Here is a 17953-nt window from a genome sequence, read left to right on the forward strand (position 1 = left end):
TATCTGCATGCATGGTCCTTGGTTGGAGTATCACTCTCAGGAAAGACCCCTGTTCCTGAGACTGTAAAGTGTTTTAAAAACACAGCTATGTAGATTTTCAGAAAAAGCTCCTATCATTTGAAAGTGATACTTAGAAAGAATATTTTCACTGTCATATCTTTCAAAATTCTACATAGTTCTGAGATTAAAGTCATATTTTTTTCTTTAAAAAGATTATTTTTAATGGTCCAACAAAATCAGTTAGAAGCTTTCATCTGAATAGATGCTCCTGCAGCCTTTCCCACAAAATGCTCATAAAAAGTCTAAAACGTCGTATGAGACACCGAATGGGCCCTCTCTTTCATGCCTGTGCTTGTAATTCCCAAGTGCTCAACATCTAGAATTTTCACTTCTGGGTAAGAGAACAGGCATTCTGGTCCATCAGCTCCCCTACTCGCTCCTGGAGGACATTAACCAGCTCTGCGATGACAAAGACATGTGTGTCATCGATGTCCTGGATGATGAACTTCTTCCCCAAGGCATTGGACTCATCCAAGTACAGCAAGAACTGCTTCATGGCGGGATTGCATTCAATAAGCACTCCTTCCAAGACGCTGACCATCTTTTCCCAGGCAGAAGGCACGGATGATTTCAAGAATGCTAGGAACCGTCCTGGCGTCATCAAAGTCATACTTTTTTAAAACAACTGAAATGAATAGGGAGGAGGACAGAGCGAGCGTAAATGTGGTGTATGGAGCACGGGGCACACAACGTGACTCTTGGAAAGTTTATTCTAGTTTTACTGTTGAGGTTCAGAAAAACCATGTTTTATTACTTTGCGATTGTATAGATGAGGTATTGGGGAACTACAATGTGCCCTGTGCTTAGGTTCTCACAAGTACAAAATCTCAGTGTTGGCTAGCTGCCTTATTTACTATGGAGCAGAGGAAAGACATTTCAAGATCAGAGTATTCTAGTTCTCTTCTTCACACTGATAAGCTGTGCCTGTCAGCAGTAACAGCTCTCAACACTCGATGACATACTATGGTCCTTATCATAAAGACTCTCCATATTGTCCAACCTTACCAGGCCACAGAGGAAGACAATGCAGCCACTCCTGATGAGACCTAACAGACTAAAATCAGAAGGATGGAAAAGAAGACCTTCCCTACCAGTGGACTTGGGGAGGGGCATGCGTGGAGAAGAAGAAGGAAGGGAGGGTTTGGGAAGGGAAGAGGGTGGGAACTACAGGGGGGGGATACAAAGTGAATAAAATGTAATTAATAAAAAAATTGAAATAAAAATAAAAAATAAATATTTGCACAGTTAAAAACAAAAAACCTAAACATGTGTGTCTTTATGCTTCTGGGATACCTCACTCAGGATGATATTTTCTAGTTCCCACTGTTTGCCTGTAAATTTCATGATTTCCTTGTTTTTAATTGCTGGGTTGCATTCCACTGTGTAAATGTACTATTTCTGTATCCATTCCTCAGCTGAGGGACATCTAGGTTGTTTCCAGATTCTGGCTATTATGAGTAAAGTTGCTACAAATATGGTAGAGCAAACGTCCTTGTACACTGGAGCAGATTTTGGATATATGCCTAGGAGTGGCATAGTTGGATTTTGAGGTTACACTATTTGTAATTGTCTGAGAAAACACATGGTATATATTCACTTGTAAGTGGATATTAGACATATAATATAGGATAATCATACTAAAATATGTACAGCTAAGGAAGCTAAGCAAGAATGAGGACCCTGGTTAAGATGATCAGTCCTCATTCAGAAAGGCAAACAGGACAGACATCAGAAGAGGGAGAAAACAGGTAACAGGACAGGAGCTTACCATAGGGGGCCTCTGAAAGCAGGGTATTAAAGCAGATGCTGAGCTTCATAGCAAAACTTTGGGTAGAATGGAGGGAATCTTATGAAAAAAACAGGAAGAAAGACCTAGAGGGTACAAGACCTCTACAAGGAGAGCAACAGAACCAAAATATCTAGGAAAATATCTAGGTAAAGGGGTCATTTCTGAGACTGATATACCAACCAAGGACAATGCATGGAGATAACCTAGAACCCCTGCTCAGATGTAGCTTATGGCAGCTCAGTGTCGAAGTGAGTTCCCTAGTAATGGGAACAAGGACTGTCTGACATAAACTCAGTTGCTGCCTCTTTGATCACCTCCACATGAGGTAAGGTTCAGCCTTATCAGGCAGCAGAGGAAGACAATGCAGCGAGTCCTGATGAGACCTGAAAAGCTAGGGTCAGATGAAAGGGGAGGAGGACCTCCCCTATCAGTGGACTTGGAGAAGGTGATGGAAGGAGATGAGGGAGGGAGGGTGAAATTGGGAGAAGATGAGGGAAGGGGCTACCTCGGGGATACAAAGTGAATAAACTGTAATAAAATTTATATATATATATATATATGAACTTGAGCAATGTCAGCACCAGTCGACACTGATGTCCTACCTTAGCCACAGCCCCTGAAGGATGTGCTAAAGACAGCAGTGTGAGGGAGTGTGAGGAAATATGCATACAATCATCCATGTGTGTATGTGCTGAGGTGCTGTAGACGTGTGTGTTTGTGAGACTCCTAACAGTGATATGAGGGTGTCTCCTGCTCTTTTGCCTGCTGTTTGGACCCCTTTCCTCCTACTGGGTTCCCTCTTACAACTCTGACATGAGAGACTTTTTGTGCCTATTCTATTTGTATATTCTTTATACCCTGTTCAGTTGATATGTCAAAAGCTGGGTTTTGTTTTGTTTGTTGGCTTTTTTGTTTCTGTTTTGTTTTTTGAAGATAAAGAGAGAAGGAGTGGATCCAGGTGACAAGGGAGGTGGATGGCCAACTAGGAGGAGTCAGGAAATGGAAACAGCACTCAGGATGTATTGTATGAGGCAAGAATGCACACATAAATAAATAAATAGATTAATTAATGGGTTAATGAATAATTAACTAAATAAATAAAAACAGAGTTCAAGGTTTTCAGATGTAGTCAGGGAGGAAAGGAATTGGAGGGAGAGATGAGGGTAGAAATGATATGAAAGGGGTATACAAATAAGAAATTTTCAAACAACAAACTCCTAAACCTAATATAAACAAAGAAAAACCACATCTCATTTTATCCTTCCATCACTATATATTGCTGTCTCTGCCCCTTTGCTCCTGTTAGCCTAAGGGAATCTTCCAACTGCTAAAGTGTTTCCATGGTTAAATCACCAGCACACATTCCTCATCATAACAATCAATTAGCATTGGACTTAAATTGCATCTTCATAATCTCTATATACCAGTCATTTCTTTACTACAAACTTGAAAACCTGAGACTGTAAATGGTGATAATGACACCTTTAGTATCATGTGTACCATATGAAACACCTGTTATATCTCGGTGAGTAAATACAAGAAATAAATGCACAAACTAAAGGTGACAAAGAATTTCTTTAAAATATGTAAAATCACGAAAAGTAGAGTAAATAATAAAATGACATTAAAACCTTTAAAACATAAATACAAGTGTTTTTAACAAAAACAAATTGGTTACAATGATTGTAAAATTTGCCTATTAAAAATTAAGGAAAATTATTTTAAAATGAGGAAAAATATAAACTAAGTTATAAAATATATCTGATACAATTAACTTTTCAAATAAACTTGAAATCATTATTCACCCCCCAGAAATAGGCACTCAAGGATCAGAAATGCTCAATAAGGCATCTATGAGTTTATTGATTATTGGGAACTATTAGCACATCCATTTTTCTTCAAGACTTGAGAAGGTCTTTTTGTATTAATGATAAAAAAAAATCTGTTTAACCAGGTGGTGAACTATTCTTGTTTTATAAAGCTGAATATAAATATATCAATGCAAAAGAATCTCATGCCTACATTTACCATGGAAAATAATCAGAAGTACAACAGGAAACACATAGAATGTTTTTAACCCCTCCATTTTTTTTGGAATAACAAAATTTGAGAAACAAGTGAGGTCTTTCATAGAGTGACAGACTGTTGAGTCTATTAAAATGACTTAGTATGTTATGCATGCCTGTGTGCTTGTAAATATCCACACACATGTACGCATCTGTATGTAGCAAGAATAATTAAATAATACGTTATAAGTTTTCAACCAGGGTAGATTCACACTCATGCATGAAGTTCTCAAAAATAAAACTATGAAATTATGATAAAAGGAATCTTAGGATGTTTTGTATATGAGAGTAGTTCTAGATTTATTTGGAAGACAGAGTGATACTCTTGAAATTTACTTATATGCTGTGATCCCTGGGCACAGAAATAAAACATTATAAGCCATAGTCTTAAGAAGAATTCTTAAGAAGGAAGAAGGTGAATATGTTCAAAAAAAGTGAGAAAAAGTAAAACAAAGACTTCTAGCAGAAGGAAAAAAAAGAAACCCTCCCCTACCAGTGGGCTTGGGGAGGGGAGTGTGTGCAGAAGGGAGGAGAAAGGGAGGGATTGGGAGAGGAGGAGGGAGGGAACTAGAGGGGAGATACAAAGTAAATAAAGTATAATTAAAAATAAAAAAAGAATAAAATAATTGGAAAGATTATAAAATTGCTAAAAACTGCAAAATGTTTTTGCTTGTTATACTAATTATTATTTATCATATTAATAAAACAGTCTGCCCTTTACTATGGAATGACACTGCCTCAAAAAAAATAAAGAAATTCATGGCTTTAAATATTATTAAAATTATGCTGTAGAAAAATGAAAGTTTTACTACTTCATGCACATTACTTCCCTTCAATGTCTGTTTTAAAACTGACATAATCTGACTGGCCTGCTCTTTGATCACCTCCTCCTGAGGGGGAGCAGCCTTACCAGGCCACAGAGGAGGACAACGCAGCCACTCCTGATGAGACCTAACAGACTAGGATCAGAAGAAAGAAAAAGAAGACCTCCCCTGTCAGTGAACTTGGGGAGGGGCATGCATGGAGAAGGAGGAGGAAGGAAGGGATTGGGAGGAGAGGAGGGAGAGAACTACAGGAGGATAAATAAAGTGTAATTAATAATAATAATAAAAATAACAGCTACTTTATAAACTGAGTCTGCTCTTAATATCTCTCCCTAGTTAAATCTTCAAAGGAGTCAGTCCTGTCTCAGGTTCATTATTGGAAAAGCAGTGGATGATTGTATGCATTTTTTTTTTATCCATTTAAGGATATTTTTCTAGATAATACATCACATTCTAAATCAAAATTCTACTAGAGGTGACTTATTTATATTAGTTGTAATTTTCATTTTGAAATATTAACAGTGTTTATTTTATACTATCCCATTGACCTCTCTTGGCCTTTACTGTGTTCCAAATGTATTATTACCCATGTTTGTCTTTATAACCTTATTCCTTCATCATTCAGGAGGCATAACATTTTTTTTCTTAATTTGACACATTGTATTTTATGATATCAAAAAGATGTTAATATCTTATCAGGAAAGGGGTTTTACAACCAGTGCGACTGTTATTAACTTTTCAAAAATAGCCTTTGTTTAAAAATGGAAATTTTTCTCCTGATAGAATTTTCAGTAGTAGACACCCCACACATAGACACCCAGAAGCTAGCCTGTAGCCACATCTTTGGGGGAGGAAGACATACAGAGATCAGCCATCACTACAATGCACAAGTATGTGTTGGACAGACGGAAAAGAGATGAGAAGCAAAACAATTGGAGCATTGGAGATGCGAGGGTTGAGAGGAGTATCCTATTGTGAGTTGCCCATCCTGCCACCTGAGTCCATGGTGAAGTCCAAGCCTGTGCTATCACGGAGGGCCTTCTCTGAGTATCTGGCCATGCAGCAACAGCAACCTGTGTCAACATCCTTGGCCCATATTTTCTCTAAAGAGCATACCAATGCCCAGGTCTCTGCACCACCTGGGACCATGTAGATGTTCAAGAGCTGTGTATAACTTGCCCTGCTTTTCACTGGCTACAGCGCTCAGCAAAGGAGACCCTGCAGCTTGCCCCAGCAGTGGAGTGGAGCTGGCCCTGGTGAAGGGGACATGAGTGACTTGGCCAGTGTGAGCAACGAAGAGCTGGCCACTCATCTGGAGTGATGTGGCTTGGGTATAATGTCCCCACCGCCCCCGCTTGCCCATTGTGGTAGTTGGGAGAGCTGTCCCCAAGGTCATGAGAGCAAGAGAGCTGGCCATCCCTCACCAGGTGCAGCACTCAGGAGAAGAGGGCACATGCACCTTGCCTGGACATGCAATGCCTCTGGTCTTAATGGGGGAGGTACAGGTGAGCCATCCACAAAGGTGAGAACAGAAGAATTAGACCAGCCCCTGCCTGGCTGCAACACGTGGGAAAGTGCACCCACACCTAGACTGGGCAGCACAGTGGAGCTGGCTCTGGTGCATTTAATTCTACTGGAGGGCCTGAAAGCAAGAGGGTTGATCCTTCCCACTACCAACGGCGGCATTGGGTAAGTTGGCTGCGGCAACGCTGGTTAGCCCATTCTTGTGATTTGAGTACACGAGATTTGGCTAACCTACTTAGCTACCATCAGACCCAATTCCAGGGCTTTAAGGTGGCTCACCTCAAACCTACCTGATTTATATGAAAGGACCAGACCTGCTGAACCAAAGCTCAGGAAACACCATGACATAGCGCAACAAAAAGATAATAAAGAGGAGTCCTGTTGAGATTCCACCATCGACAGAGCAGCATGAACCAGGGACCTCAAACCATACCAATGACTCATTGCAACGAACATTTGCAAGTAAATGAATGTGGACTAAAGGGTATACTGTGGAACACATTATGACACAGAACAGCCTCCATGAGATGTTTTCAATGTTTCTTTTGTTTTGCTTTTTTTTAATCTATTTTTCTTTGTGAGGGGAGGTTGCAAGGGCAGAGGGCTGATACAAAGGGACAGGGAAATGAGTGCGATGGAGGCATGACGTGAAACTCACAAACAATTGTGTATATATATATATTCATATATATTCATATATGGAAACTACAATAATACTTATTTGAATGATATATTTATAGTTTTTAATTTTAATACTATGCCTCTCAAATTTCTAAGTGAAGAGCATAAGCTACTGTTTGTGGTTCTAATTGGAGATTTCATCTCATTAAGAAATATTTAGCTTCACTATCAGCATATCAATTGCACCAGCAAGTGAAGTTGTTGTGCCATTTAAAAATCTTCACCACACTGCACAAACTACATTTTAAAATTATTTTCATCATATTACAGATCAATAAATTAGTCATTACTTCAGCAAAAGTCCTTTACATAATTAAATGGAAAGTTTTTGACAGTGATAACCATGATGACCTCTACCAGTCCATGATTTGATTTGTGCTGAAATTACTGCCCTTCACTGTCATTGCCTTAGTAGGCTAACAGCAATATGAAACAAAATGAAAGAGTACATTTCATGTCATTAGAAACAACTTTGTATTCTCACCTGAGAATCCCAAAAACAATACAAAGCTACTCTTTAAATAGGGGAACAATTACTGATTATTCAGTCTTTCTGGAATACTTTAAATTTACTTATTCTAATATTTTTAAAAAATATTTGAGTACATGCAGTTCACACTGAGTTAGCATTAGATCAACTAGTTGGCTGGCCTGTCTGTGACTATGTGCACAGAAGCCAGCAAAATTAATGTTTACAGATCATTGAAACCAATTTCTATGGCTCTCACATATTCTTCATATGCGCTTCTATTATTACTTTAAATTTCTTTCTTGACAGAATTTATTTACAGCCAGCTGGTCACCATGGAAGATAGTAATGTCACCATGAAATATTTTTTATTTAATGTCACCTATGTATTTTTATGATCTATGAACCTACCATATCTTAAAAATAGGCCTAAAATAAACACAGAAACCTTGGTAATGAGTTTAAGTAAACTTAATAATTTCAACTCATAAGGTCATGATGAAATTATAATTACCATAATGATGCATTTATATACTAACCATACCCTAGTCTTCACTCTTTCGTTTTTAGAAACATTAGTATTTTGCTCTTAGCTTGTATATAAAACAAACAAAATAAACACATAAGCATAGTAGTTCACTCTATGACCTCAGTGTCTTTATGGAAGGATGGGGTGTGTGTGTGTGTGTGTGTGTGTGTGTGTGTGTGTGTGTTAGCACTCGTGTGCATGGTGTGTGATAAAGTGTTGTATGTTGTACAGGTGCAGGCACTTTCATGCTCTAAGCCATATACCTTTGCCAAAACCAATCTTCATTGAAGGTATGTAAAATTCTCAGTGGAACTACACTTAATGCTACAAATGTACCTTAGTTTGTTTTTGTTTGTTTGTTTGTTTGTTTGTTTTACTTCCACATCATTATTTACCAAAAATGGCAGAGGCCAGTTCAAAACCCAGGGACATTATTTGAACCATACTTTAAAAAAATATATTTACAAAAATACTGTGCTTTCTCAAATCATAATTGAATTATTGAATTGCCAATGTCAGAAATTAAGGTAATCAACCCTATCTTGTCTTACCAGAAAGCAGATTTTCTTGTTCTAGAGAGCAAGTCAGCCCTACAGGAGCATTTCAAAAGTTTGAGAGTATGACATTTCATTGGGAAGTAAATCCATAATGATAAATGACATAACAAGTAAGAAAAAACTGGTCATCATAATGCGTTTGTAAGCATAGAGATCGAGATAAAGTTAAATAAAATATTGATTAAATATGACTCCTAGCACAGATTATAATTATTCTGTTACTTTTAAAATATTTCAAAATGATACTATTCATATCTATTGGGAGTTAATATTCTTAAGTGTTTATTGGCCATCTATAATTAATAGGATATACATAGAAAAGTTTAAAAAAACTAAATATATGTATTGTAATAAAACAACCATTTATGTTAGCTGTATATAAAGTCATTTTCACTTTATATTGTATGTGTTACCAGACTTCATTATCAAATATGACATGCCCACTGCTGACAACACCTGTGATCCATTAACCTAATGTACTGAAATTATATGTTGCCTTAGGAATTGTCTGTTGTATGAGAATATGAAATGTAAACCCTATAGTGAAAAGTCTTGACATTATTAAGTGTAGGAAGTACAGTGCACTCAAGACAAAATAATAAAAATTATTTACAATATTTTATTAACCCTATAGAAAGTAATATGAGGTTTGGGGGCAAAAATAAAAAAGTGTTTATGTTTTCTTTACATTATTCATTAAGAAATCAATTGTTACATTGATTTGCTAATTGCAAAATGGATACATTGTTGATTATCTTTCTCTCCTTTTTCAAAACTGGATCACAGGTTGCATGTATGTACATTTTATTAAGTATAAAGATAGTGTCTTATGGAATTGCTGTGTTTTTATCTATTCAAGCCAACCAGAACGCCATCTATGTACCACCTACTCTCTTCCCAGTACGTATGGAGATGTACCTTACATGTGTGTGACTATAAACCAAAAATACCTTTGAAGATAAATTTTCCCATTAAGCTTTTTGCTTGGAGCACAGAAATACAGCTACTTTATAGTTGTTTAATTAAAATGCCTGGTACTTTGTGGGACTCTGCTGGGTAAGGTCGGCCATTTCTGGATAGCCTCTGATCTTGGAGGGATCCCTTCTCTCAGTGCGGTGCCCTCTCTACCTGAACCCTAAAACCTCTCAGGATTGTCACATAGCTCTCAGGGAAGATTACAGGCCCAACTCTTTCCTGATAAGAAACTTAGGGATTTTTGAAAAACTTCACCCAATGCTAATGAGATCTTAGCTTTCAGCAAATGACTTTCAATTGTACCTAAGATTTTCCTCCACTCATAGGGTAATTAAAGACTGTGTTTGCCTTCTTCTGATAGGACTGTGCTACTGCATGTAAATGAAGTACTGTAACACCACATGTAAATCAAGTATCCCTAGTACTTCTAGCCCCATGGAATCAAGCACAGTCACCCTCAAAAAGCTCCGCAGGACCAGGGTTTACAAATCCCTGGTTTCACATGAAATGACCCTGCTACACCGGAGATTGCTGACTTATTCTGGAGAGGGGAGGGGTTCTCTTCTCCTGGAAATTTGCATCTAAACTCCTGGGGCTTGGCTGCTAGCCAGGCTGGCTGGGGCCACAAGCCAGTCCTAGACCTGCCTTCTGGTCCAACAGGCCTGTGCCTCAGGAGACCTGAGCCTTTCAGGACCTGCTTTCCAGCCTGCTGGGCCTGAGCCTTGCCAGACCTGCATTTGACTGCACACTGACCAGTCATGGGCTTTCGCCAGACCTCTTTATACAGTGGCTTTACTAAAGGGCTGTAACACTTCCATATCATCTGGTACCTGCAACCTCATTTTAAAAGAGATAACTGGAACACCCAGGGGAAAACTCATTTCTACCTCCCCCAGTGAGACTGGGAACCTTGCCTAGTGTACGGGCCTCATCGTAAAGTGCTCTAGCCATTTCTGAGAAACAGAACATGTGATCTCTGTGTCCCTCTGTTCTTCTTCCGGAAGCCAAAAGCCTAGAAGCAGACAGCTGCATCCCAGACTATTGATGACAAATATGATAGTACATATCTACGTTTCTTTTATTCTCATCTCTAATTTGTTCTTTGAGAATTTTCTATAATATAATTTGATCATATGAATCTCTTTACCACGCCTCCCAAATCTACATCCCTTAGTTACTGTATGCAACTTTTGCAGATTTTTAAACTCTCAAGAACAGTATACATGAGGGCTACTGATTTTTTTGAGTTAATTTTGTATCCAGCCACTTTGCTGGTAATAATCAGCTGTAGGAGTTCCCTGGTAGAAATTTTGGGGTCACTCAGGTATCATATCATCTACAAATAGTGATAATTTGACTTCTTCCTTTCCAATTTGTATCCCCTTGATCCCCTTCAACTGTCTTATTGCTCTAGCAAGTACTTCCAGAACTATGTTGAAGAGATATGGAGAGTGGGCAGCCTTGTCTTGTCCCTGATTTCAGTGGGATTGATGTAAGTTTCTGTCCATTGAGTTTGATATTGGCTATAGGCTTGCTGTATATTGCCTTTACTATGTTCAGGTCTGTGCCTTGTATCCGTGATCTCACCAAGACTTTGAACATGGATGGATGTTGGATTTTGTCAAATGCCTTTTCAGCATCTAAGGAGATGATCATTCAGGTTGTTTATGTGGTGGATCACATTGATGGATTTCCATATATTAAAACACCCCTGCATGCCTGGGATGAAGCTTACTTGGTCTTAGTGGATGATATCTTTGATGTGTTCTTGGATTCAGTTTGCAAGTATTTTGTTGAGTATTTTTGCATTGATGTTCATGAGGGAGACAAGAGGGCCAAGAAAGAAATTAGAGAAAAAATACCTTTCACAATAGCCACAAAGAACATAAAGTATCTCGGTGTGAACCTAACCAAGCAAGTCAAAGACTTGTATGAAAAAAATTTCCAGTCTCTGAAGAAAGAATTAAAAGAAGAGATCAGAAAATGGAAAGATCTCCCATACTCATGGCTTGGCAGGATTAATATAGTAAAAATGGCAATCTTACCAATAGATCCATTCTTATCACCCTGGACAAAAATAAAGTCCAAGTGGATCAAAGACCTCAACATAAAACCAAACACACTAAACTGCTTAGAAGAAACGGTGGGGAAGAGCCTTGAACTCATTGGCACAGGAGACAACTTCCTGAACAGAACACCAACGGCACAGGCTCTAAGAGCAACAATCAATAAATGGGACCTCATGAAACTGAAAAGCTTCTGTAAAGCAAAGGATGCTGTCATAAAAACAAAAGGATTGCCTACAGATTGGAAAAGGAATTTCACCAACTTTATATCTGACAGAGGACTAATATCCAGTATATATAAAGAACTCAAAAAGTTAAACAGCAACAAAACAAGTAATCCAATTAAAAGATAGAGTACAGAGATAAACAGAGAATTCTAAATAGAGGAATATTGAATGGCAGAGAAACACTTAAAGAAATGTTCAAGGTCCTTAGTCATAAGAGAAATGCAAATCAAAACGACCCTAAGATTTCACCTTACACCCATCAGCATGGCTAAGATCAAAAACTCAAGAGACAACACATGCTGGAGAGGTTGTGGAGAAAGGGGAACCTTCCTCCACTGCTGGTGGGAATGTAAACTTTACAACCACTCTGGAAATCTATCTGGTTCTTTCTCAGACAACTAGGAATAGTGCTTTCTCAAGATCCAGCTATACCACTCCTGAAAGAGGCTCAAGTACACAATAAAGACATTTGCTCAAACTTGTTTTTAGCAGTCTTATTTGTAATAGCCAGAAGCTGGAAACAGCCTAGATGCCCTTCAGTGGAGGAATGGATGCACAAATTGTGGTACATTTACATAATGGAATATTACTCAGCAATGAAAAACAAGGTAATCATGAAATTTGCAGGTAAATGGTGGGATCTGAAAAAGATCATCCTGAGTGAGCTATCCCAGAAGCAGAAAGACGCAGATGGTATATGTTCACTCATATAGACATATAATATACAAAAATCTGTACACCTAAAGAAACTAATCAAGAGGGAGAACTCTTGCTAAAAAGCTCAATTCCTATCTTGAAAGGCAAAGAGGATGGACATTAGAAAAAGGAGAAAAGAGGGAAAAAGTCAGGAGCCTGACACAGAGGACCTCTGAAAGTCTCTGCCCTGCAGACTATCAAAGCAGATGCTGAGACTTATGGGCAACCTTTGGGCAGAGTGCAGGGAATCTTATGAAAGAAGTGGGGAACAGTAAGATCTGGAGAGGACAGGAACTCCACAAAGAGAGCAACAGAACCAAAAAATCTGAGCACAGGGGTCTTTCCTGAGACTGATACTCCAACCAGGACTATGCATGGAGATAACCTAGAACCCCTATACAGATGTAACCCATGGCAGTTCAGTGTCCAAGTGGGTTCCATTGTAATATGAACATGGACTGACTCTGACATGAACTGATTGACCTGCTCTTTAGTTACCTCCCCCTGAGGGAGAAGCCACATTACCAGGCCACAGAAGAAGACAATGCAGTCACTCCAAATGAGACCTAATAGACTAGGATCAGAAGGAAGGAAAAGAAGACCTCCCTTATCAGTGGACTTGGGGAGGGGCATGCACGTAGAGGGTGGAGGAAGGGAGAGATTGGGACTGGAGGAGGGAGGGAACCACAGGGGGGATACAAATGAATAAAGTGTAACTAATAAAGAATTTTAAAAAAGAACAGAATAATTTTCTTTTATTATTTAATGTATTGTATTTCACTAGAGTCTGGTCAACCCTTAAACAGCAAATATTTTATTTTTACATATAAAACAAATATACAAACCAAAGCAGTTTTAATTGAAAGGTAAATCTTATGCTTAATATTGGCAAGATCCAAGTATTTTTTATTTTTGTTTTTTTTTATGTATTAATTACTGTTTATTTACTTTGTATCTCAGCTGTAGCCCCCTCCTTTATTCCCTCCCAATCCTACACTCTCTCTCTTATCTCCTCCCTGCCCCTTTCGAAGTCCACTGTTAGGGGAGGTCTCCTCCCCTTCCATCTGACCCTAGCTTTTCAGATCTTATCAGGACTATGTGGTTTAGCAAGGCTTCTCCTCCCTCAGGAGTTGTGGAAGTTCATGTGAGAGACAGTCTCTGTTCGCCTTACTAGGGAACCCACTTAGATAGTGAGCTGTCATGGGCTACATCTGAGCAGGGGTTCTAGGTTATATCCAAACCTGGTCCTTGGTTGGAGAAACAGACTCAAAAAAGACCCCTGTGCACAGATATATTTGTCCCTTGTGGAGCTCCTGTGATCTCTAGGTGTTACTAACTCCCCCTTCTTTTATTTGAGCCCAATGGAGGAAGCAGCAGCTTTGTTCTTTCTCAGAGCTAATCCACACTCTCTCAGCTCTGGCATTTGTTCTCCAGAGTCCTCAGATATGAACAATCTGCAGCTGGCAAAGAACTCATCTCAGAGCCCACATGAGACAAATAGTCTGCTGCTGTGGCTGTGCACAATCTGAATCAGTCCCACATCCCACACCTGGGACCAAAACAAAAACATGTTTATATCCACAACACCCAAATATATTGAACTTGACACAGTAGAATGTAGAAAATAGCTTGGAACTAAGTGCCACCGGAAGAGATTTTGAACAGAACATTGTTAGCAGTGACACCAAGATCAACAACTGACAGACGGGAGTTCATAAAACTGAAAAGCTTCTGCATGGCAAAGGACGTTGTCTTGTGGACAAAGCACCAGCCAGCCTACAGAATGAGCAAAAAAAAAAAAATGTTTTTTTTCCCAACTATATTTCTTTCTGATAAAGGGCTAATATCTAAAATACACAAAAAATTCAAAAATTAGATGTGAAGACATCAAATAGCCCAAGTAAATAATGGGGTGCTGATCTAAACAAAATTTTCTGAAGAGAAACTTAAATGGCTGAGAAATACTTTTAAAAATGTTCAACATCCTTAATCATAAAAAAAATGCAAATCAGAGCTACTTTGAGATTTCTTGTTGCATCTGTCATAATGGCTAAAATCAATACAAGTTACCCCTCTGGCCTGTGTGGACATGGAGTCATACATTGCTGGTGGGAGTGCAAACTTGCAAGGCACTATGCAAATTACTGTAATGTTCCTCAGAAATATGGTAATTGAGTTCCCTCAAGATTAAGCTGTATAATTCTTGTGCATATTCCTAAAGGATGCTTCATCTTACCACAAAGACACGTGCATAATCATGTTCATTGAGGCTCTATTTATAACAGCCAGAAATTGGGGGAAGGGGAGAAAGGAAAAAAAAAAACTAGATATTTCTTAACAGAAAAAAATAGGTATGTAAATGTAATTCAAGCAATGTTTACCCAGCCATGTTGGTGAGACTTCTTGGGTATAGCTTCTCTGATATTTCTATAATAAACTCCCTATTCCTCTTTCTTACAAATGTTACTTGTCATCTTTCCTATTGGTCCCTGAGGCTTAGGTGCAGGAGTGGTGTTATATTATCAGTTGTAACTGTAGTCTACAACTCTGCATCTTGTTCATCTGCCGTTTTCAGTAATGGTCTATATTATCTGTAAACATAAGTTTCTTTAATGAAGGGTAGGAACTGTATTTATCTTTGCTTATAATGATTGATATTGAGATTGTAATGAGGGATTATGATGTTTTCTTAAATGGTGGTTCTTCATTGTCATGGCATCGCTGTCACTGGGTAGTTTGCTAGGTTTCTAGCCAGGCATATTTCTTCCCTACTGCGTTGAGTTTTAAGTCCAGTTAGAGACCCCTTGGTTACCACTGTAGTATATGTTTTATTACTGCATGATTAGGGTTATAGTGCATGCTGATCATTGTTGTAATTTGTAAGACTCATAGTTGGGTAGGACAGTTGTTCATATTACAAGATTGCATGGTGTCTCTTGGTACTGTAAAAGGTAATGTTCAGGGAGGAGGCTTTCACTTCAAGTCCGGCCTGGGTTCCTCGGGGTCATGTGTCTGAATTGCATGTTGTTCTAAGCCACAGGGACTAATTTCTACTTTTGGGGGCCATCAAAAGGAAACATCAATAACTTAAAATAATTTTGGCGTCTCTTGGACAAGGCTGATCAACTCAAAATAGGGCTCACTCACTTCTGGTGTTGGGGGATTTGTGGTTCCTGAGGTGAGGATTATTAAATGCCAACCCACATGTATTACAGGTATTCCTCTTCTTTTTTATGCTCACAGTTGATTGCATTTGCTTTTGCCTCACAATTTTCAAATTAAAGGGACATTCTTTAATAATATCATCAAATTAACTTAAAGAAGTTTCTTTAGTGTGTATGTACTTACAGAGATGATCAACAACTTATAGGAATGTCTAATACAGTTATAAAAATAAGAATTTACTTAAAAAAGAAAACATCTAAAACTGAGGATAAAATTATTTCCTTCAAGAATTTTGTTAGAAAATAACCTAGTTTTATTTCTAATTTAATTTTGTTATAATAAGCATAATTTCAAGTCACAAACAGATTAACTTGTGTTAAAAATCAAGAACATAGTTGCCTGTAAAACTGTCTTGTTATCAGAAGAATGGGGAGGAGGGCCCCCCCATCAGTGGACCTGGAAAGGGGCACGGTGGAGATGAGGGAGGGAGGAAGAGACTGGGAGGGAATGAGGGATCGGGACACGGCTGGGATACAGTTAATAAAATGTAACTGATAAGAAAAAAATTAAATTAAATTAAAAAAAGATAGAGAAAAAAATTGTCTTGTTTTTAAAATAATGCTTAGACACTTCTTAAAAATGGTCTGAAAGGCTCTGCCCTGCAGACTATCAAAGCCGATTCTGAGACTTATGGCCAACTGTTGGGCAATGTGCATGGAATCTTATGTAAAAAGTGAGAAATAGTAAGATCTGGAGTGGACAGGAACTCCACAAGGACAGCAACAGAACCAGAAATTTGAACACAGGGGTCTTCCCAGAGACTCATGCTCCAACCAAGTACCATGCATGGAGATAACCTAGAACCCCTGCACAGATGTAGCCCATGGCAGTTTAGTGTCCAAGTGGGTCACATAGTAATGGGAAGAGCTACTGCCTCTGACATAATCTGATTGGCCTGCTCTTTGATCACCTCCCCCTGAGGGGGGAGCAGCCTTACCAGGCCACAGAGGATGACTATGCAGCCACTCCTGATGAGATGTGATAGACTAAGATCAGAAGGAAGGAGAGGAGGACCTCCCCTATCAGTGGACCTGAGAAGGGGCATGCGTGAAGAAAGGGGAGGGAGGTTGGCACCAGGAGGGGAGGAGAAAGAGGTTTATGGGGGATTCAAAGTGAATAAAGTGTAATTAATAAAAAGAAAAAGAAAAAGAAAGTAGTCTGTGTAAGGTACCATCCTGTAAAACCTAGATAACCTCAAATTGGAAACCTGTGCTAAATGCACTAGTTTAGTGACAACTAGCAAAGCTGAGTTGCTTTTGCAAGCATCAGAATTGACATCAACATGCCTGCTATGGAAATGAAAACTAAACTGTGCTAATTCTCTATTTGATAACACCCTTCCATCTTTTTTTGTCACATAGAAACAATTCCATAGACAGCAACTAATCCACCATGATTGTTTCTTGGCATATTTTCTCCTGTCATTACTACAGTGCTGTGGGAATTATTTTGACCATGATAGCAGGTAATTTATTATTTTGCAGCTACAGAATGAGACAGCTGAAAATGGTTTTGAAATGGAAATTGTGACATTTATGTGGGAGCAATGATCTTATACAGAAGCCAGGTGGTGACTGTTTACCATTCCAACAGATTGAAGTCCTGCAGTGCAGTTATGTGGGTTGGGGGTGAGTATGTGATTTCTAGTAGCTTAAATAATGAACTATTCTTTTTTATTCCCTGTTATGATTTTGTATTTTGTGAAAAATTAGTAATAGAAGTCTTTTGGTTTGTAGAACACAGCTCTGTTTCTTTTGGATTCCTTTCATGTTACCAAAACTTCTCTAGCTAGTCCAGTTTGAAAATACTATAATGAACATTTACCATGATCAAATAATAATAAGGGCACCATGAAAGCAAAAGTATAAAGATTTACACAAAATTGTAGTAATCATTTGTTTCAGACAAATTTCCTAAAATTGCATTTCTATATATCTTTTAGGATCCACAGATATTACATCAATATTAATTATCTTAGATGAACCCATTCAATCTATCTATTCAAAATATTATGCAGGCTGTATTGTTAATTATTTAATTTAAGTGGAACTGTGCGTTTTATCCTCTCGTTTTCTCTGTTTTGGCAGGTAAACAACTAGCTAGAGTTTTTTACGCATAGTCTGTATTTGTAACCTGAGAAGTGTTAAAGGGGAAGGTTTTTGTAAGACTTTAAGTATTTTTTATTTTTTTACAAAAAAGGATTGAATACAATCCAGATAATTTTAGAAAGTGTAAAGGTAATAAATTCCTAATATAATTTTTAAA

The 17953-nt window shown here is 38.3% G+C and overlaps 1 protein-coding gene across 1 annotated transcript; it reads right to left on the reverse strand.

Annotated features, from left to right (window-relative positions):
- Positions 1 to 206: 206 nt before the first annotated feature.
- LOC110564646 (general transcription factor IIH subunit 5-like) lies at positions 207 to 656 on the reverse strand. Its single transcript, XM_060371298.1, has one exon. It carries the CDS (start codon positions 599 to 601, stop codon positions 386 to 388), a length of 216 nt encoding a protein of 71 aa, XP_060227281.1. The 5' UTR covers positions 602 to 656; the 3' UTR covers positions 207 to 385.
- Between the last annotated feature and the right edge of the window lie 17297 nt (positions 657 to 17953).

Source organism: Meriones unguiculatus, chromosome 17, assembly GCF_030254825.1.
Source record: "Meriones unguiculatus strain TT.TT164.6M chromosome 17, Bangor_MerUng_6.1, whole genome shotgun sequence".
NCBI classification, from domain to species: Eukaryota; Metazoa; Chordata; class Mammalia; order Rodentia; family Muridae; genus Meriones; species Meriones unguiculatus.